This window comes from Hemibagrus wyckioides, linkage group LG25 (genome assembly GCF_019097595.1).
Source record: "Hemibagrus wyckioides isolate EC202008001 linkage group LG25, SWU_Hwy_1.0, whole genome shotgun sequence".
Taxonomy (NCBI): domain Eukaryota; kingdom Metazoa; phylum Chordata; class Actinopteri; order Siluriformes; family Bagridae; genus Hemibagrus; species Hemibagrus wyckioides.
The window spans coordinates 12,844,064-12,866,028 of record NC_080734.1 but is presented as its reverse complement, the minus strand read 5'-3'; the positions used below and the strand labels follow the sequence as shown (position 1 = coordinate 12,866,028).

The 21,965-nt window shown below is 40.9% G+C and overlaps 1 protein-coding gene and 1 non-coding gene across 2 annotated transcripts; one reads left to right on the top strand and one right to left on the bottom strand.

Annotated features, from left to right (window-relative positions):
* Window positions 1-3,584: 3,584 nt before the first annotated feature.
* Window positions 3,585-3,657, top strand: trnak-uuu (transfer RNA lysine (anticodon UUU)). Its single transcript has one exon. It is a non-coding gene; the product is annotated as a tRNA-Lys (tRNA).
* A 6,163-nt stretch (window positions 3,658-9,820) lies between these two features.
* Window positions 9,821-14,971, bottom strand: trib2 (tribbles pseudokinase 2). The gene is made up of 3 exons (XM_058379512.1): window positions 13,660-14,971; window positions 12,245-12,537; window positions 9,821-10,617 (listed from the first exon to the last, which is right to left on the bottom strand). The coding sequence occupies exons 1-3, from the start codon at window positions 13,933-13,935 to the stop codon at window positions 10,146-10,148; spliced, it is 1,041 nt and encodes a 346-aa protein (XP_058235495.1). The 5' UTR covers window positions 13,936-14,971; the 3' UTR covers window positions 9,821-10,145.
* Between the last annotated feature and the right edge of the window lie 6,994 nt (window positions 14,972-21,965).

Sequence of the window (21,965 nt, the reverse complement as noted above, 5' to 3'; positions counted from 1 at the left end):
AATGTCCAGAACATGCAACTATATTGTGCAAGCGCAGAAAATATTAACCAGGCAACCTCTGAGCATAGGCTCAAGATTAAATGTGATTCTCAGTAGACCTGGACTAAAAAGCCGAGGAGTCCATCTGTCTAGCGCATAAGGCCCTCAGTGTGTTCCTTAAGGATGCATTCCAAAAAGCGTCGTGTGAATGCACACTAATGGAAAGTCTTTTGTGATGGTGATTGGAGAATGGACTAGACAACCCCTAATCCTCACCATGGCTCCAGGCAGCCTCTCCTGCGTAGGAGGAGCCTCTAATATATGATCAATACAGCAAGTGAGTAGTGTTAGCTGCAATTAGGAGACAATGCTCCATATTGCTATTTTCAGAATTCGCCATCAGTGGGAAGAGGCAACAGGGAGGATAATTGGGTATTGACAAAAGGGTGTGAGAGGGCTAAGACAGCGCACACACTCTCTCTCACCAATTTACTGTCATCATGAGGCCTCAATAATACTGTTCACTGACCATATAATTGACCACTTGAGAAGCAAAAACAAAGCCACAGCAGCCAAAATGTCTGCTGAAGATATGGTGAAGCAGTTAGTTAGCTTCACTCTATAGGAATACACTGAAAATACATTAGGGCTGCATTATACTGCAAGCCATAATTTCATTTCAGTGTAACACTAGGGTTTGTGGACTATAGTTAATATGTGAGTGTGTGTGTGTGTGTGTGAACATAAAGCACAGAAACATATAGAAATATAAGGAATATATGCAGTTGTAGGAACTGAGTGAACTCCATTTGTTCGATATGCAATTAAATACACATTTAAGTAATTCACTTTTTAATGTGTGTGTGTGTGTGTGGGACACTTAGTATTAAGCATTTAAATATTCGTTTTTCCATTTCCTTTTAAACGATTCGGTGTGCCATTTAATAAAGTCCAGCAAAAAGACAATTTGTCTAAAAGCCCGCTATGAACTTCTTTTAAAATGAAATCCCTTGAAATCACTGACTCCAGTAGATCCATTATGGTGCAACTTGAGTGTTATTTCTTTTATTAATATTTCTTTATGCCATCTACTGGTTACGACTGGAATGATTGTTCAAAAAGTATATGTCAAATGTATTTATCTCTATAACTGAGCAGAAAAGGCTGAGAAAATATGCGCTAGTTATTACTAGTTACTACACAGCTTAACTTGTTCAAGTGAGTGGTGGAATAAATACTGGTTAGAAATTCTTATTATAATTTGCACAAACAGTGACTATGAGGTTAAAGTGCATCCTAACAACAGATAAATGATTAAAAAAACAAAAATAATGAGACGATTGGCTCCTTTGTTGTTCGATATTCTGTGATGGTTGTATTGCTAGTGCAGGGTACGTGTCTGTCAAAATTAGCACAAAAGTAGAGGCCACTTCTCCACTCTCCAGCAGCAACCCTTCCATTATATTTTAACATACACTTGATCGCTTGCCCTCTCCAGCTCCGTCTCGGTTGCATCTTAAGAGCCTTTTCAATACCGTCTCAACTCAAGTCGGTTAGATGACCTCTTTAATGGGACCGACTCAACATACGCAGAATGCAAAGTGATCTTCAGCAAAGTGATGGATCAAGCCACACTTTATTTGGATCTGATATGGTACTAAATGAAAGGTCAGCACTCGCTGACATCCGGGATTCGGTTGGAACAGCTTTAGCTCTGGCACCAGGAAGGAGGTGAGTGGAAAAAAAAGAAAGATAAATAACCATGGAGAGACCCCAGCAGCAGGAAAGGATCATCATCGTGCCATAACCAGCAGTTATGGCCTGCTGTGCTCTTAGAGCCTCCAAATGGTTCTGAGCTCAGCAAACATCATTAACTGGTGTGAGCAAGGATTCATTCAGCCAATGCAGTGTCCACATTTTTGTGTTAAAATTAATTCTAATTCCATGCACTGCTATGGATTAACACTAATTCCGACTTTCTTCTATTGCATTCTAAAGGCTGTGTGAATTTTAAGAGCTCTCACAGCATAATGAATCATTGATATATTCCTCAATATTCCTGGTTTCTTTGCGGCATTTATAGCATGGCACTTTCAGTCTAATTTGCATACCATGAGAATGGACCATCACACACTACTGTACAGTGCAGTGGTCCTGAATTCCATATGGCCGTTGCATGTTGTTTGTGTAGCTGTCATATTTTTCATGTCAGTGTGTGCACCATACCCTACATACATTTGAGGCTTTCTCTAATTATACCCAGGGCAGGAAATCTACTCTACCTGTGCACATGTGTTCAGAAAGACTCTGTTTCGAGTGCCAGCAAATAAACGATAGTTGAGACTGATTAGTTGTAACCAGTAACCAATATTCCTGGTGATTTAGCCACCAGTTACACTCCACTTTATTTACTAGATTGGTTTTACTAGATAAGGGTACTTCAAAGCTTCCTTATGGTGTTTTTAGCTTTTTAAAAGGGTTTGTGTTTTGGAATACTTTCTGATCATAAAACACTATCCAATCAATTTTAACATCATTTAATATTGCTCCACTTTTAGTACAGGCCCAAGTGTTAAATATAACCTGCCTCCTTTCTCCTGGAAATCACTGTGTCTTAAGTCACTGTGTCACATTTTTAAGTAATTAATCCGTTTCACATTGCCCTATAATGAACAAACTTACAGGGTCACAGGGAACCTGGAGCCTATCCCAGGAGACATACGGCACAAGGCAGGGTTCACCCTGGACAGGATGACCACCACTATAACACACACACATATTCACACCCTACAAATAATTTGGATACCGGTCTGCCTGCAGTGCCTGTCTTTGGACTGAGGAGGAAACAAAACATTCAAACACCATACCCATGAGAGAGGCGGGAATCCTGGTAGTGACATGCTAACCACGAAGACACAATAGCCTCACTGAGCGTACCTATTTCCTGAGGTATTTACAATGTTAAAATGTAGGTAAAGTTTGCTGACAGTGTCTCAGCTGTCCTCCACAGCCGTCCTCTCAGCTGTCCTCAGGTTTCCCCTGATCACTATGCATTTCTGCTCTAGTTTTCACACACAAGCCTGAACACTAGAGGGCAGAATAACCATTATTATCCAAACCCATTTCTCACTAGTTGTAAGAAAAAAACAACCTTAAAATCTTTATATATGGTGCCAGTAATATTACTGATAACAATTACTAATATTTGGTACTACCTAGATACAAGTTGTGTATCAGAGAGATTTTTTTGTACCACATTTTGATCTTTGCACTAGAAAGTCTTACAAAAGAGGGCTCTTCGATGATCCTTTCAGTTTATTGAAAAAAATTAACAGTTCTTTCCCTCCTAAAAGCAGTTAGGGTTTCTGATAAAGGTTCACTTTCTAGGGTTCCCTTTCTGATAAGGAAACACTAGGTAGAACACAGAGCCTTTAAGGTTGTTTAGAGAACTCTAGAGGGCTCTACAAAAGCAAAAGTCCTTCTATGAGCTCTATATATTCCATGTGCCCTAGCAAATTGTGTGTCAGAATGTGTTGAAGCCTTAACAAGTTGATGTAGAATATATTATGCTTAAAAGAGAAGGCTATATTTTACAACCAATCAGAGCCCGGATAGCTCAGTCGGTAGAGCATCAGACTTTTAATCTGAGGGTCCAGGGTTCAAGTCCCTGTTCGGGCGAAACTGATCCTTTTTTTCTGAGCTCAGCTAGTACGACAAAAAAGATATAGTACGTTTTCACAAAAGTGCTGCTGGTGGAGCTAAAAAAAGTATCTTCTGATTTTCTGTAAATGTCTGGATACTATTATCATCTTCAGATGGTTGATAATAATAGTATCTGAGTGTCTGACATTAAATGTTAAACTTTTTAAACTAAGCCATTCCATGTAATTGGTTCCTTTCATCTCTAAATATGAAATAGATGTATTCAACATTGTGTGTGTGTGTGTGTGTGTGTGTGTGTGTTGTGGGGGGGACTTTAATGTTCGTGTTTTTGAAATCATATTTTTTTGAATGTTTAAAGGTTTTGGAGCACTAGCAGAAATGTAATCAATGTTCTTATAGATGTCCACGTGCTGGAGTTGGTGCTAGTATTTTAGTAACTTTTTAGTAATGTTTTAGACAAACATTTTTATGAATATGTAGCAACTAGAAATAAATTATATTTAAGTCTGTGAGGTCATATAGCGACCCCTAGCGACCATTCTCAAATATATCTTACATAAATTAAAGAAGAAGATCAAGGCTTGTGACAAACAATATCGTGAATATGCAGCAACTAAAATAAATATACAGTACCAGTCAAAAGTTTGGACACATCTTCTAATTCCATGGTCTTTCCTGATGTTTATTTGTTTCTACATTGCAAAACAATGCTGAAGGCTGAAATACACAATAATGTCATTTGAACAGTTGATATTGAGATACACTATATTGCCAAAAGTATTTGCTCACCCATCCAAATAATCAGAATCAGGTGTTCCAATCACTTCCATGGCCACAGGTGTATAAAATCAAGCACCTAGGCATGCAGACTGTTTTTACAAACATTTGTGAAAGAATGGGTCGCTCTCAGGAGCTCAGTGAATTCCAGCGTGGAACTGTGATAGGATGCCACCTGTGCAACAAATCCAGTCGTGAAATTTCCTCGCTCCTAAATATTCCACAGTCAACTGTCAGCTGTATTATAAGAACGTGGAAGTGTTTGGGAACGACAGCAACTCAGCCACGAAGTGGTAGGCCACGTAAACTGACGGAGCGGGGTCAGCGGATGCTGAGGCGCATAGTGCGAAGAGGTCACTAACTTTCTGCAGAGTCAATCGCTACAGACCTCCAAACTTCATGTGGCCTTCAGATTAGCTCAAGAACAGTGCGCAGAGAGCTTCATGGAATGGGTTTCCATGGCCGAGCAGCTGCATCCAAGCCATACATCACCAAGTGCAATGCAAAGCGTCGGATGCAGTGGTGTAAAGCACGCCGCCACTGGACTCTAGAGCAGTGGAGACACGTTCTCTGGAGTGACGAATCGCGCTTCTCCATCTGGCAATCTGATAGACGAGTCTGGGTTTGGCGGTTGCCAGGAGAACGGTACTTGTCTGACTGCATTGTGCCAAGTGTAAAGTTTGGTGGAGGGGGGATTATGGTGTGGGGTTGTTTTTCAGGAGCTGGGCTTGGCCCCTTAGTTCCAGTGAAAGGAACTCTGAATGCTTCAGCATACCAAGACATTTTGGACAATTCCATGCTCCCAACTTTGTGGGAACAGTTTGGAGCTGGCCCCTTCCTCTTCCAACATGACTGTGCACCAGTGCACAAAGCAAGTCCATAAAGACATGGATGACAGAGTCTGGTGTGGAGGAACTTGACTGGCCTGCACAGAGTCCTGACCTCAACCCTATAGAACACCTTTGGGATGAATTAGAGCGGAGACTGAGAGCCAGGCCTTCTCGTCCAACATCAGTGTGTGACCTCACAAATGCGCTTCTGGAAGAATGGTCAAAAATTCCCATAAACACACTCCTAAACCTTGTGGACAGCCTTCCCAGAAGAGTTGAAGCTGTTATAGCTGCAAAGGGTGGACCGACGTCATATTGAACCCTATGGATTAGGAATGGGATGTCACTTAAGTTCATATGCGAGTCAAGGCAGGTGAGCGAATACTTTTGGCAATATAGTGTATGTCTGCTACTGATGCTCTGTAAAGCCTTCATAACGGCTCTAATCTGAGGTGCTGTTAATTGGTGATTTCTGAGGCTGGTAACTCTAAATGAACTTCTCTTCATGTGAGCCAGTTTCATCATGGTGCTTGATGGGTTTTGCAAATGCACTTGACAATACTGTTCTTGCAAGAACTATTCCAGAACACCTGACCTTCGTGTCTTAAAATAACAACTGACTGTTTTTTGTTGTCATTACATATGGATTACTTAAGTCCATGTGTGTTATTTCATAGTTTTGAAATCTCCAGTATTGTTCTAGAATGTAGAAAATAAATCCCTAAACAAAAAACATTGGACAAGAAGGTCCGGCTCACAGTCTCCGCTCTAATTCATCCCAAAGAATAAAATATCTCCCAGTGAGTAAGTTTACATATGTGGTTAACAAAATATTCGACCAAAATTATTCCAGATAGAATTTGTGTATTATTAACAGACATCATAACAATAATGTGTTATAAAATGAGAGTAATTGATATTAACTGAAAATTATTTTTTGCTGTGTGTTAATTTTTAACATCCTGTAATGAGCTGTAATCAACGAACAAATGTACAAATAATTGTTTGTGGTGATTTTAGTGCATGAAATCTAGGGCATCTAAATGAAATCTAACAACTTAAAATGCACTTTCTCAAGTGAACAGCAGGGGGCAGTATTGGATGTGCGTGAAGCATTACCTTCATACACAATATGCTTCTTACCGCTGATAAAAAAGTGAAATAAACCAATTTGGGAATGTACAAAACATGTACACCCATTATGTTCACATTATTTATTGTATGTTTTACTGCCTTCACAAATGAAAAATTACTGATATAGTCCTAAAACTTGAAAGCAGGTGTGTGCGCATGCGTGAACATGATAGCTTCTTCACAGACTCATGGAATGAGTACAACACACGTGAGAAATTTTTCTGCATTGCATTCCCATGTTAATTTTGTGCATTTGGATATCTAAGTTATGTAAAGTTGCAAGGCCTAAATATAAGTCGTTATAATCATATAATTATTATAAGAGTGTACTCAGTATGTTTACTTAACTTTAATGTTACAGTTAGTAACGCTGAGGGTAATTCTGAGGCATCCTTTTGAGCTAATTATTATTATCAGTGCTGGTTATTATTATTATTATTATTATTATTATGGTGCTGGTCCTTTCAAAACATTTCTATTTTTCAAAACTCAGCCAAACTTTTGCCATGCTAGCTAAAGTTAGATAAATAACCTTTGCTAAACTACAAATTTTTTTACATAGTGCACTCTGCATTGTAACTGAGGGTTAAGGGACCCAGCACTATCAGCTTGGCATCTTGAGGACTTGAACTTGTAACCTTCCGCTCCGTAGTCCAACGCCTTAACCACTACACTACCACATTCCTGGAAACTCAAGGTTGCACAGGGGTGGGTGACAGTCATGAGGAACTGCATATGTATGTGCATGTAGATTCACACTGATTATCTTAGTCACATTCAGTTTCAAGGAAGTAGGAAAGTCTAAGTAAAGTCAAAGGTTAGTAAAACTGTAAACATAGATAAAAGTTGGTTTGCTTCTTCTTTGTTTTCACTTCCTTTACTTTAATATTCACTCTTCGACTTCTTAATCTACTAGCCCTCAGTCGGTCAGTAAACCTGTGACCCTGAATAGAGCTGGCATCCACACAGGTACACTGTCAGGGCAGGGAGTTGGGGAGCTGAGCACTAGGGCGCTGCTCGATATTGGCTCTGGAGTTGTGATGTAGGCAGGGCAGCTGTTCAGCTTGGTATAATAAACGGGCTAAGAGTCTGAGACAGATTCAACAGGCATTTAAGACAAACATAAATCTTTAGCTTAGAGACCAGTTCTTTTGTAAATATGTGTAGCTGCAAGCAGTGAGTACTGGGGTCCTATCACTTCTTTTTCTATAGTCATGGGTGAATTTTTTTTTAGCCAGTAGGCATGGATCATGTCAGTTGCAAGTTGCAACCCAGTTGTTGATGGTGAGGGCTCTGTCTGATTGAATTATTTCAGTTCTCTTAAGCAGTGAGCAAGCAGGTGATGCTACTATATTTTCTCTCATAGCTCTGTTGTTCTACTAATGTTGGTTTCAGTTCGTTTTAATGAAACAACCTTTCAACACGTAATGCAAGCTTCTCTGTTTCATATGATTTTCACATGCATCACATCTGGTGTTGAGAGATTGATGTTCCAGTTTTTTTTCCACCTGCAGATTACATAAAACCAGCCCAATATGTACACCTTAAATTCTTTATCTGCTGGAATATCTTCAGGCATGCCTAGCAGCAACCAGAGCAATGAGATAAACTACTGTTGGAACAGCAATCCTTCATGGTATGAATTTAAAGCAAAAGATTGTTTTGCATTACATTTTGTTTTGTGGCAACAGGCTTCGGAGTCCTTTGTCCTTTGACATAAAGCCGATACATGGCCATATCGCACATCAGAATGGGAAAACATAACGGGTAATCTCAGTTACTTCGACCATGGCATGGTTGTTGACTGGTCTGAGCTGACAGGAAGGCTACAGTAACTCAAATAACTTTGCTCAGCACGTGGTGAGCAGCAGAGCGTCTGAGAAAGCACACCACATCGAACCTTGAGGCAAATAGGATACAGCAGCAGATGATTATATTGGGTTTCACTCCAGTCAGTCAAAAAACAGGAATCTGATGCAACAGTGAGCACCGGAGCACCAAAAGTGGACAGCTGAGGAACTTAACAGAGGTCTTAACTCTTAATAGATACATGGCAGGCGTGTGGGATTCAATGGTCAAATAATATACTTTTCAGTGTGCAGGTCACATTTTATTTACTGAATAAATTTGGACAAAACACCAAAATCAGTTACATTACAATCAGAGCATCTGAGGCAGATATCCCACCATGCATGCCCCCCACCCCTTCAAAATAAAAATAAAATAAAAATAAAATAAAATCCTTCACTCAGCACCAACCAATGTGGGCAATTCATTCTACCTGAAAGCATATTTTTCAATAACAAAAAAAAATATACTTAGAAACCTAATGCTTTTACAGAGGCAACTTAAACTCCTAGCAGTTAAAAAATAGAATTTGCAAGGATTAACTTTATGAAACGAAAGTACAGAAAACAAAAAAAAAAAAAAAACTTTCCCCAGCCCTCCTGCTAGGCTATAGCATTCAAAAAGGGTACATGCCATTAACTAGAGATCACAATTTGAAGTAACATTGATATACCACAAAACATGTCCACATGTACCTATTTAGAACATGATCATTTCACAGAACCTAGGCAGGCAGTAGAAAAGTAACATGAGGTACTGGAGACAGTGTAGTCCTAGTAACATTACCGAGGTGTTAGAAGCTAAATCAAAAGTCAAAAGAGAAGAGATGTCATTCGGCATTGGTGGTGTGGGGCACAAATACTGGCACTTAAGTTAAGATGGTTTATTTCGAAAACCTTGGGACAGTCTTTAATGCCAACATGAAAAACTGTCCTGTGTCAAGAGTATTGCCTACGATATTTGTGGAAACGGAAACGAAGGTCGAAAAGAAAAATCCTGCAAATATATTTAAATATAGTAGTTGTTACTTTTTAAATTAAAAACTCTTTCATTTCAGCAGAAGAATGAAAATAAAATTAAATAGATGCTAGTCTACAGAGATGGAATGGACCATTCACTTGGCCTGAGCAGACCAAGCGCCCCTCACGTCTCAAGGCTCAAAGAGGTTCGGTTCAGGCTAGAGGAGAAATAAGCAGCAATAACAATTTAGAAGGAATAGCTTAATGCAACACACACAAAAAAAAGCTGAGTTAATGCAGTCTTACATAAATGAGAGAAACGCAAATACACAGTTGGAAAAGGGGGATCAAGCCTGAAGAGGAGAATTTGCGAACTTAAAACTGTAATTCTACTGATAGCCGTCCACGTTTTATAGTATTGGCCTAATAAGGCTATGAAAGAGCAGAATGGTGTAAGTAATATACTTTAAAAAAAAAAAACAAAACAAAACATGATGAATAAATATGCAAATGCAGCCAACAAAATGCTTTTAAAGTTCAACATGTTGTCTACTTTGATAAATCAGAACAGGAGTGGTTGCAGTTTGCTTGATGGTGTTGTTCTCCTTGGCTGAGGTCTCCTGTGCCATCTTGTTTTGTTGTTTTTTTTCTTCTTTTTTTTTGTAGCTTAATATGACTTGTACACCCCATGAGCACCACTTAAAATAAAAAAAAAAGAAAAGAAAAGAAAAAAAAAAAAACTCAACCTAAAGATAGTTAAAAGTCTTGCTACATTACTGAACATTAACATTTGCATTTGCCCAGAAGCTCTTGCTGAAGGTGTTCCACACCATCAAGCCAGACCTTCCCAGGTTTTCTCCATGGAATGGGAGATAAAGATAAACACCGCTGTATGAGTGCATTCTGTCATCTAAAACACGTGGCAAAATGTCTTGGGTTTTTTTTTTTGTGCTGCTCAGCTGAGGAACTGCTCCAGCTCTTCCTCCATGTTGGCCTCGGGCACCATCTGGTCTGTTTCACGTTCTCCTCTAACATTGGCAGTGCCAGCCTGGCCGGTAGCAGCCAGGAACCAGGGATGCTCCAGGATTTCACGTGAAGTCAGGCGTTCGGCTGGCTCCCGACGCAAGATGCTGCGGATCAAGCAGCGCGCCTTGGGCGTCAGCGTCTCGGGGATGCTGAAGTGGCCACGGCGGATCTTGGTGAAGAGTGAGCCGGGCTCTACATCATGGAAAGGGTAGCGGCCAACAAGGATGGTGTACAGCATGACGCCCAGACTCCACACGTCCGCCGCTTTGCCCGAGTAGCTGCCACTGGCGTTGAGGATCTCTGGGCTAACGTAAGCCGGACAGCCATGTTTGTCTGAGAGAGAGTCATCGCTTCCCTTCAGGAGGTATGTATCTTCTAAACTCTCCAACTTAACCAGGCTCCTGTCATACACCGAAAAAAAACAAAAAAAAAAAACACAATAGTGTTAAAAAAAAAAACTTTTCTTCCTCTGAGGAAAGGAAGATCCACTTTCACTGTTCCTTTAAATCTTACAATCATTGTTTGTAGTTTTGTAATGAAAGTACAGCATTTCATTATAAATCCACATGCTTGTACAAAGTAATGAAACAAATCACTGCCCCCTGGATGGGCTGGTTGGTGTGGGAGACGGATGAGACCGCTCTCAAGAACATAATCTTTCCATATAAATTTTCATTTAAGCACAAGATTTATGGGATTTCACGAATCACGCAAGTAAGCTTGACAAAGTAGAAAAACAATGGAAGAAGGAAACATGCATTCCTCATGAGGGTGAGTACATCCACATACATAAACAGGGAAATTGCGATCCAGAGGTATTTCCTCTGGAGTAATGATGCACAGGAAACAGAATCAAAATCATAAGTGAGCTTTTTTGTTCCATAACCACAAATTTAAAAAACGTATTCCGGTTGTCCTGCCGTCTTTGCGTCCCCAGGAACCTTAAACTACAGATCAGATGTCAAGGCTATCTGACCTTCAGCAAACCGCTGTACTGTAAAAGTGAACAGAGCATGCACCTTTTAACCTCTCGCTCTGTTTCTGTTTAGCTGCCTGCTCAAAATAACTCTCAAATAACATGCAGTGTACATGACTCACACCTCTGCTGCAGAATGGAAAAAACACACATGCTGAGTCTGAAAAAGACATGAACAACTGTTTCAAAAGTACTGGATTATACATAAACACAGGGGCAAGTTTTCCAGGCCCAGATTAAGCCTGCTTTTAAAAAAAAAAAAAGCAAAACAAAAAACAATGATTCACCACCGGCACTGCAATTTATTCCAAAACTAGACTTAATCCACTGGGAAACTTATGTGTAACAGCTAGAGGTTTCAAACGCCCACGAACACGGTCATGATCCTGGTCAGCAACCCAGCATTGCTCTGTGCCTAATCAAGTTCCCAGGCTTCTTGTGCCTATTCCCATCTGGGTGCATACATGGTGTTTCATTTCAGGCCAAGGTAAAAAACTCCTAGCTCCTCTGGTAAAATCTATCACTTTAGTATGCCATCAGTCATTAAGGAGGCATGGATGTAGCATCCCGGGCTAGAGTGCACAGGAATGTTAAGGTCACTGAGCTCACATTTAGAACCGTGTGGCCACAATGACTCGCTTTCCATGTGCTGAGCCACAGGAAAACTAGCTGAGCTGATTCATTTGGTTAAATGTGCTACTATCATAGCTTAAAACGGGAAGACTGCCCAAAGTCATACACAGTGCTATGACATCAAACTAATTTTAAGAGGTGAGGCACATGGTCCGGCTACATTGTACATTCCTAATTTGCCTTAGTGGCACTCTGGCTTCATTAACCGACATTCTTCATGCCTGTGCAATATCAGAGGAACACTCTACAGCATATTAGGACAGAAAGTACAGAAAAGAAAAAGTACAGAGAACAAGAAACTTAATCATTTCATGCTGGCGTTCATTTACTGCATATTAGTGATTAAGACTTAAAGCAGGATAGCATGCATTTCTTTCTTTTTAATCTCTGTCTCTCTCTCTTTTTTTTTTTTTTTTTACCTTTCCTCATTCTTAAAGACGAACTTCCTCAGCTTGAGGTCTCTGAGAACCAGGCCGTTGTCGTGGCAGTGTGCCACGGCGGACACTATCTGATAGAAGAGTCTGGCAGCCTCTTCCTCCTGCAACTTCTTGCATTTACGGACAAACGAGTGCATGTCTCCATGGCTCCTCTCGAAGAACACGTACGCCCGCGTGTCTCCAAGGAGAATCTCCACTATTTGGTTGATGTTCTGATGAGCACCCAATACAAAGTAGGCAGCTAATGATTCTTGATATCGGCTGATATCGAACACCTGGGAAAAAAAAGAGAAGGGAGCGGTTTGTATTCAATTAGACACGGCCATTGATTCCAAGGAAATTAGGTAGTTGCGCAAAGTTACTGTTCTTTGAGCCCTGTATACCCCCGGATTATTGGCCTTATAGATTTCTCCTGTTCTCCACTTCAAAAAAGCCTCCACTTTGTAAAACAATAGAGAGGGATCAGAGACAAAAGGACTGCAACCCATGCGCCATCGGAAGGCAAGGCATACACCTCTGCAGCAAATTTAAGACTCCAAAACAGACACTGATCTTTGATGTTGCTTAGTAACAGGCACATAAAAGGGAGGTGGGGTAAATATAGCACACTGATGGCGGCCATCGGAACCTTAAATCTTATCAAGGTATAAGCAGCGTCATCTGGCTTGTTGCCCATATGAATGAACCTTTGGTCCTCCCACACACATGCAAACCTCTCCTACTTAATGCACTTTTAACCTGTCGTGCCATCTACAAAAACTGAACATTTGCATGCCGGAATTTGTTCCTGATGCATCCACAGACACACGGTCATCGTAATGATCACAAACCCCTACAGTGCTGCTTGTCAGCAATTCCTCCTTATTAGAACTGGCTTTGTTGGGCACAGAGTGTACAAGCATGGCTGATCACAGGGCAGAACACCATGGTAACAGTCAGGTTTGCCCATTTGCCAACTGGACAGCGTTTCCTGCTCCTTTGTCACATCTGAAAGGTCTATAATACCTATGCTGTACATCATCTCGTGTGTATTAGGAACTTTAGATGAACTATGGAGGCAGGATCACATGAGCATTCAATTTGCAGCAGAAAAGTCAGATATTCTACAAACTGCTGCATGGTTTCAATGGATGCACTATGTTCATTCATTGATTGGGAAAATACTAAGCATTTACGTTTGGTGACCCTGCGTGGCCTTGTTCGACACAGACACTGCTCAATATGGATCCCCATAAAAGCAATCTATCCTTATGCTTTGACCCGGGCTATGTCCCAAATAGCGTGATTAAATCAGTGCTGTAGTGGTAGCATGCATGCTAATAATAAGCGCTATAGCGTTTTTATGAACAGTATGTACAGTCAGAGAGCAGGTTAGGACGTGGCACGAGCGCTTTTACCTTGCACACGAGCTCTTCCGCGCTGTGTAAGTGCACGGCCCGGAACACGCGGTCTCCCTCCAGCGGCTCCAGTAAGAGGTAATTCCCGATACAGGACACTCGGTGAGTGGAGTCCGGGCTCTCCGGAGGACTCGGGGAGCCTAGATTGGGACTAAAGCTCTGATTCGGCTCAGGAGTCCTCTGTTGTAGACAAGACAGCTCCTCCAATTCGTGCGCTTTGTGCCTCGCTCTCCCATACCGTGCGATGTTAATGGGATTGGAGCGCTGTATGTTCATGGGTGTTAGATGAGGTTTATCCTAAAGCAAGGTGTGCGAGTCTTGAGGTCTGGCTCGGAGGGATAAATTCTGGACAAGTATGTCTTGTCTTGTGGAAACACTAACTTGCAAAACACATAAAAAAAAAACAAAAAAAAAACCCTTTGATCTGACTCACTTGCTATAAGCTAACATCACCGCGCACCACATCCAGAGTACGTGCTGTCGATTAGCAGCTGCACAATGTCTGAATCAGCTCGTGCGATCAAAAAATAGTGCTGCAATAATAAAAGATTGGTCTTGCTTTGTGAATATTAATATAATATTCCGGGTGCAACAACGACACACACACAAAAAAGTTACCCTGTTCTATACGATTACTTCTACGCCTGAGCTCTGATACTGACTTCTGGATCAATTTTGTTGTTTTCGCCGCAGGAACCTTCACACAAGTGCAAAGATGGAGGAGAACGGTCCTGCTGAATTTTATCCCAAATTCAAGAGAGCAGTGTTTAAATGCCCAAAGTGCTGGCTAGCAAGTAATGCCTCGGCTAACGTGCTAACCGGTCAGTGGTGTCGGCTTTCCTGAGAAACGGCTCCGTTTCCATTCAGCGGCCTCCTTCTTGCACTGCTCATTTCCACGCAGCTCTGCTCGCCATCTGCTGCACACACACGCACACACACATACACACACACGCGCACACACACCGGATCCCCTCTATGTGTAAATTTTCTCTCTGTTTCTTCGTGATTCGGTGTCCTTCTGCGGCAGCAATTTTCTCTTTAAAAAATAATTCCTCGTGCGGAATGGACAGGATCTGGCGACGACTGAGATGCTGGAGAGGAAAAAGGGATGGCCGACTTTCCCAGGCCTATCCCTTATTTCAGCAAGGCATCATCTCCCGCGGTGTACTAACTACTTACGTGGCTGAGAATCCCAGTCCATTCAGTGCGAGCTCAGCCACACATACACACTCCCCCTATCCCTATCTCTCTCTCTCTCTCACTCACTCACTCACTCACTCGCGTTTCTCTCTCACACACACACACACACACAGAAGGTGACTGCTCTCGGGTTGCTCTGCACACAACCAGCGAGCTGCTTCCGAATCCGCCCCCTTTACGTCACACCGGGGGAGCGCTCTGATTGGGCTTCCTCTCGGAGGCCGAATCCCAAACGCATTCCTATTGGACATGACAGATCCTGAAGAAGCCATAACATGTGTCCTAGGTATTGCACTTATATAGGGAGTAGGGAGCCATCACATTGCATGCTGCAGTAGGCTTAATATAGGTGTGCAGACGTGTGAAATGATTCTAATCTCATATAGAACCGATGTTGTCTGTCTACACTGGGGAGGAAATGTGCATGTACTGGGAGAGAGACCCAGTCTGAAGCTCAGCACTTGTGTCAATGATTAATCCTGTACAGGCTGCTCACACATACAGTACAATTTATTTCATTGCCAGATGGTTGGCTACGTCTAACATTTTTGGGGGCACTGGGCATTTCCTATATGAACAATCAAATCCTCAGCAGTATGAATAAGAGATGGCAAGAATGCCTTTTTTCAGTCCATAAGAGAGGCATACATATTAAACATGATGAGACTGTATATGCGGGACAATTCTGGTTGCACTTGGGTTTTGTGCCCTACACTAGGGCTATTTGACCGTCCAGTTACATAACATTCCTTTGACGCAATCACATGGCTGGTAAGAACATTTTAATGCTAAATCATGAGTGATGAATTGATGTCTATAAATAAAGACAATTTGTTTCAAGCAATGCTTCATGTTACCACTTTTGACTAGCATCATACATGCAACAGATGAGACTGCTGTTTTGCTAAAATGAAAAATCCCACTGTTGATCTAACATATCTAGCACCGTAGCTAGTCTCTGGTTCAATGAGCTGCCTTCAGTTAAATGATTTACATAAAAGCTACAACAGAGGTTCTGCTACAGTAACCCCTGCTCCCATATAGTAGCTACACTGGGGCAATTGTGAGTGTATGTACAGTCCTAAAGCAGCATTGCATGCTATGTATTGCTTAAGCCAGATGTATTATGCAATTAATTTGGTTTCTGTTGGCGGTTTGTAATGACCTCTATTGTGTACTGTTTAACATTTCTGAGCATTTCTAAGAAGTGCAAGTGTGTGTGTGTCTTTACTTGTGTTTGTACAATAGAGGGTAGTGTGACCTGGGAAGCGCGTGAAGTGAGACTGTGGCCTGAGGAAGTGTGGTATGTTTGTGTATTTGGTCAATACACAGAGTCCTTCATAGTGTGTAGTAGAGCATGGAAAGCTGTGAGACATATTTATATACTCCATTAGACAATCAATAATGGCTCTTTATTCTGGTTGGATGTTTCCAGTGTAGTGTTTACACATTTGCCAGCTCTCTGCAGTACTGCAGTCTCACAGTGTGGTATGTATGTAATGATTTTTTTTTTTTAACCTGTCTTTTTTCCCCTTAAGAGTATACTATACCTGCAGATGTGTGATCCCCCAGCAGCTCTTGAACTGAATTGCGTCCCTGAGCAACAATCCAGGAGGAGGAGGAGGAAGGTGAAGGATTGAGCAATTGCTCTTCGGGAATGTGGGGTGTCGGACGGAATGCACACAGCTGGAAGAGAGACACAGGCGAGGCTGTTCATTCGGATCGGCTTCCTCCCCCGACAAGACATAGAACTTGCAGTGTTTCTCCTGGGATTCATGGCCTCATTGTACCCACGCTTTATGAAAATGTATCTGCTGCACAAAATGCTCTTTTTCTGTGCTCTGCTTTCATGAGCAGTTGTGGATCAAAACGCGCCCACATGCACCTCTCCCTTCCGCTACGTTTTCAAACTTGACCAGTTCCACCCTGAAATAGGTCAACACTTTCCAGGTCTGGTTTGACCCATTTCGAAGACCTGGATCCAAAATTATTCAGCTTTATAATAGCCCATAAAGTGGATGACAAACATCAGGATGACAGCTAATTATATTTTATACGTTACATATTATTGTGAAGATTTCTGTAAGACAGTGCACTACTGATTCAGTCAGTCGGTGCGTTAATTTAAAAAGGATAAAATGGAAATTTTGTTTACTGACAAGCCTTTGATCAAGTCAGAACAAGCAAATGTCCCTTCAGCTCACTTTTGAGCAATTTTCAACAGAGTCCTGATTATACAATTAAGAGGAACTCAAAAAGAACAGAGGGTGAAGACGAGTCTGAGCCAGATTACAGTGGCAGATTGCCTGAGAGCAGAGAGACTTTTATGCCAAAAGTCTTCAAAAGGGCAGTGTGGATGGCTAAAATCTTAATCAGCCCTTTCTGGCAATGTCACTCACCCCTCTCAGTGCTGCTGCCTGTGAGGAAATGGAAGAGATTTGTAGCCAAGATGAAAAACTGTTAGGTCAGGTGATGTGCAGTGACTTGCACCCAGATCTAAAGACCAGAGGAACATTACTCTTTCACTTAGGCTCCATGGCAGGAGTGTATTAATATATTCTAGCCATTTTCCTTAATAACCTTATGCAAATTTAACAGAGGTCAAATCCTCTGTGAATGAAACTGTGATGCTTGTCAAGGGCAGAGTTTTGCTGGAAGGCTGGATGACTGAAAGGGCAAACAGTGTTGAGCTTGTATTTGACAAAAACCCTTTCTTAAATTGCTCTCCAGGGATTGCAGATTACATGCAAGAACTGCTGATGAAATGCGATTCTGTAATATCTCTGTGTTAAGGTAGACACGATAGACATAAATCTGTATACGATGACTCGCTCCTATTCAAAGCCTTCAGGCTTCTTAGTATTTTCTGTTATGTCACATCAGTTTAAGGTGGCAAAGTTTAGCAGAATTGTGTTCAACTGTGTTTTGCTTAAGCTCTATCTTATTTGGCCATTGAATTACACATTCAACATCCACTGCTGCCAATACACATTTGCCAATACTGCTGCCATGGCAACATGCATCCATCCACTTGGTATAACTCCATGTACGGCCATAAACATAAGTCATGGCAAATATGCGTGCAGTTCTGGTCAAAGGTCTCCGTTTCTGTTTGGCGTGTTTCTGTTATGCAACGTACTGTCTTTCGACAGTAATATGTAAGCTGGAAATTATGGCTTCATGGCCAGAATGGATCCAGACAGACATAATATCACTTAACTTAAGGAAAACACCACAAATGAGTTTCTTGAGAATGCAGCCTGGCATATTCATGCTTCTTTTAATTACAGGTTTATTGCCAGCAGTGCATGCTGCAGCACTGTGAATAAAACAGTTAATTAGGCAGAGCAGACAACTCAGCTGCTCACTGTTTTATTGTGCCACTCTGGTTCTGCATCAGGCGTCAGTGATTTGTCTTTATCTGCCTTACAAGCAGCACAGGGAAACACATGCACTTTTATCACGCTTTATCTGTGTGAGTCTCACTCTTTTGAAGCCCTGCTGGTGTGGCATTTCCTGTGACAACACAGGTGGCAAACACCCACATCTGCACTGCAACCCACTGAGCACTCACTGCCATTGATCTTTGCCTCTTTTTATTATTTTTATTTACAGAATATTCTTCAAAGAAACCCCCTTTAGTCAAAATGAGCAACCGTCCTGAAATAGATCCTTTTAGAGATTGCTGACCACAATGTATTCAGTGGTACTTTTTTGCGATTCATAAACAGGACACGTAATGGAAATGAAACATGGCAGAGATTTACTTAGTAACTTGACCTTCTTGTGCTTCCACTCTGACTCAAAACTCACAGGTGTCCAGAATTAGATGATTTTCACTCTTTGTTTGCATCTAGATTGAAGAGTTGAACTGTCCGAATGTGGAGTGTCTGACCACAGAGAATTCAAGTCAGTGGTATTGTCCAGTGCCTATACTGAACATTTGATGGAAATAGGAGTCACTTTGTGGCTGCTCCCTCCCTCACTGTAGCAACCACAAAACGGCCCCTCCTGACTCTCATTCTGATGAGTAAATGTGAAGAAGAGTTCACCAAACCATCACCCTTATTGATCTGACATGCAGCCAGGATTGTATTGCCTGCCATTGGTGAACACAGTCGAGACTGTGAGGAAAGAGGAAAAGTGAGAGGCTTTCACATCAGAATTTATACTCAGACACCATAATGGTCATTACGGATGATGATACTAATTACAGTAATTAAAACAAAATGAAATTCTAACCAAAACACAATTGTGATGAAAGTTGCATGCCTCTAGTGTGCACATGCCTGTAATCTAACACCTTACGAAATTAACTATCTAGATGATGTGAGTAAGAATGACAGAAACAAAGAAGTGTTTTCCCTTCCATACCTAGGAACAACATAGCTTTTAGTTTCACTGTTATTTATCGTTACTGAATATGCTTTAACATGAATTTATGGACACCAAATTATCTAAAGCTAGTCTTATATGTATATTTCACGTAGGATTCAGTTTGTGTAGGATCTCGAAAAAGTTTCTTCTATGAAAGTGTGAATTGATTTCACAGGTACCCAGGCAGCAGAAGAAAAGAAACTAAAACACTGCATAACAACCAAGAACATACCAAAGAAGCACAAGTTCCCATGAGACAACCTACATAGACCGGGCAAGCATTTTACACATATTACACAACACTGTAACAATCTTTAACCAAGCCTGTAAAATAATAAATATCACAAGTAGATCCTTTATATATATATATATATATATAAATATATATATTTCCTAGTATAAGACGAAGCATTATTCGTCTTAATATGAAAAGCATTTCATTTGTTGATTAAATTTTTGTGCATGACATTGACTGAAAGCACCATGATAGTGTTTCTCTTCCACTACCTTTGAAGTGCTCCTTTATGCAGTTGTCATTCCATAGGAATTTCCCCTTTTCTTGCCAACAGAGGAAGCAGCGTAATACCTCCTCCACCAGACTAAACTCACAAGTTCCTGACACATTCTTCAGACCCACCTCACACCTGCTTACATTACACTGAGAAAATGTCTCACAGTCAAAATATAAGATCTTACTCCCAGGATGCTGTAAACAGTATATGTATATATACATATATATATATATATATAAGGCACATTCAAGAAAGAGTGGGCATGGTTCATAATCCAAAGCTGTAATGCAGTATTAGAAAAAGGGGTCGTGTATGCCATGTTTATGCGCTTTACATTTAGAAATGAAACAATGCCAAGCCTTTTACAAGCTTGAAAAAAATATATTCTTAAACACTGATGCATATTCCAAATGCTTCTACTTCTTTCGCCACACAAAGTATAGAAAGCTAAATGTGAGTAGCACGGTTCAGCAGTACAGTCAACCTGAAAGTGCAAGTAGGCTATTCTACAGGATGCTTTCTTGTAAAGATGTATACCCGTGTTCTGTTTTCTTAATTTTTTTTTTTATTATTAAAATGGGATCAACATATGTAGAACTATATGTTGGTGCTTAAAAATACACTTAAATTGCAGCACCTGGAAGGTTTTTTCAGCTGCGATGTTGCCATCTTTTGCCGTCGCCCACTTGCTATTTTTAAAAAGCACACAGTGATCCTAATGAGTAGGACATCAGGAACTAATGCCAATCTTTAATCTACTAGCTAGCCATTAATTGCTGATGGCACACCTGGGTCATTCAAGATCGCTGCTTAAGTGATTTAAGTGATGAAAAAACAAGCAAAAAAGAGATTTTAGAAATACTTTAGTTTAGCATGAATTGTTTTTGTTATTTAGAAAAGCTAATGAAAAGCCATGTACACAGACTGAAACGGTAAAGGTCACATGGGTCGTGTGTTAGTAGTTGGTGCAGGTTGCGCTAGAACAATTCGCTGTGTCTAGATATCGAGAAATACTAAATTGCTGCAATCAAAATCCTATAAAGCTCTGAGCTCACTTGACATTATTGCTCTGAGATGGTTGGTGTCACTGCACAAGGGAATAAAGCAAATGGATTCCAGGCATCCATCCAGGAACCTATCCATATTCTTTGGTCCTTAACCATGCCACATCCTAGTGTAATTATTATACCACTAGGATACTAAATAAGAACAATAGTAAAAGCAGGAGAATCACCAAGTTAACATAATTACAGAGGCGATTCTGGCTTCCTTTCTGGTTTTGAGTGTGACTAAGGCCTGAAATTACTACCAGGCAAACCAGCAGATATGTGCCTGCTGATTGTGGTTGGGATAAAGCTAACACGTTTTCAAAGGGAACTGCAGGTGAAAGAGCTTAATGTAGTTTTAATATAGTTCATTCTGGTGCATAAGATAAATACAGAACAAATACTTTTATTTCTCTTATACCACAGCAATTTCTAAGCAAATACATCTGACACAACAATACTCACTTTCTAGTTACATTCAGGGTTTTGGAATGTCAAAGAAACAAATTATGCTGCATTTGACTTACCTTGGAAGTGGGCATTTTGCACTTAACAAGGAAATATGTCTGCATGTTCACTGATCCAAAGCAAATATTTTGTATATTGCCAAATGTTTTGGGACGTCTGCCTTTACATGCACATGAAAGTAATATGAATTTGGCCCGCCTTTTACAGCTATAACAGCTTTCAACTCTTCTGGGAAGGCTTTTCACAAGGTTTAGGAGTGTGTTTATGGGAATTTTTGACCATTCCTCTAGAAGCGTATTTGTGAGGTCAGGCACTGATGTTGGACGAGAAGTCCTGGCTCACAATCTCTGCTCTAATTCATCCCAAAGGTGTTCTAGCCGGTTGTGGTCAGGACTCAGTCAAGTCTCTACACCAAACTCACTCCTCCACGTCTTTATGGACCTTACTTGGTGCACTGGTGTGCAGACATGTTGGAACAGGAAGGGGTCATCCCCAAACTGTTCCCACAAATTTGGGAGCATCAAATTGTCCAAAATGTCTTGGTATGCTGAAGCATTAAGTGTTCCTTTTACTGCAAATAAGCGGCCGGGCCCAACCCCTGAAAAACAACACCTGAATTCAATGATTTGGAGGGGTGTCCCAAAACTTTTGGCAATATAGTGTATATACAGCATAAGCCATTTAAAGACATGCTGCTTTAATT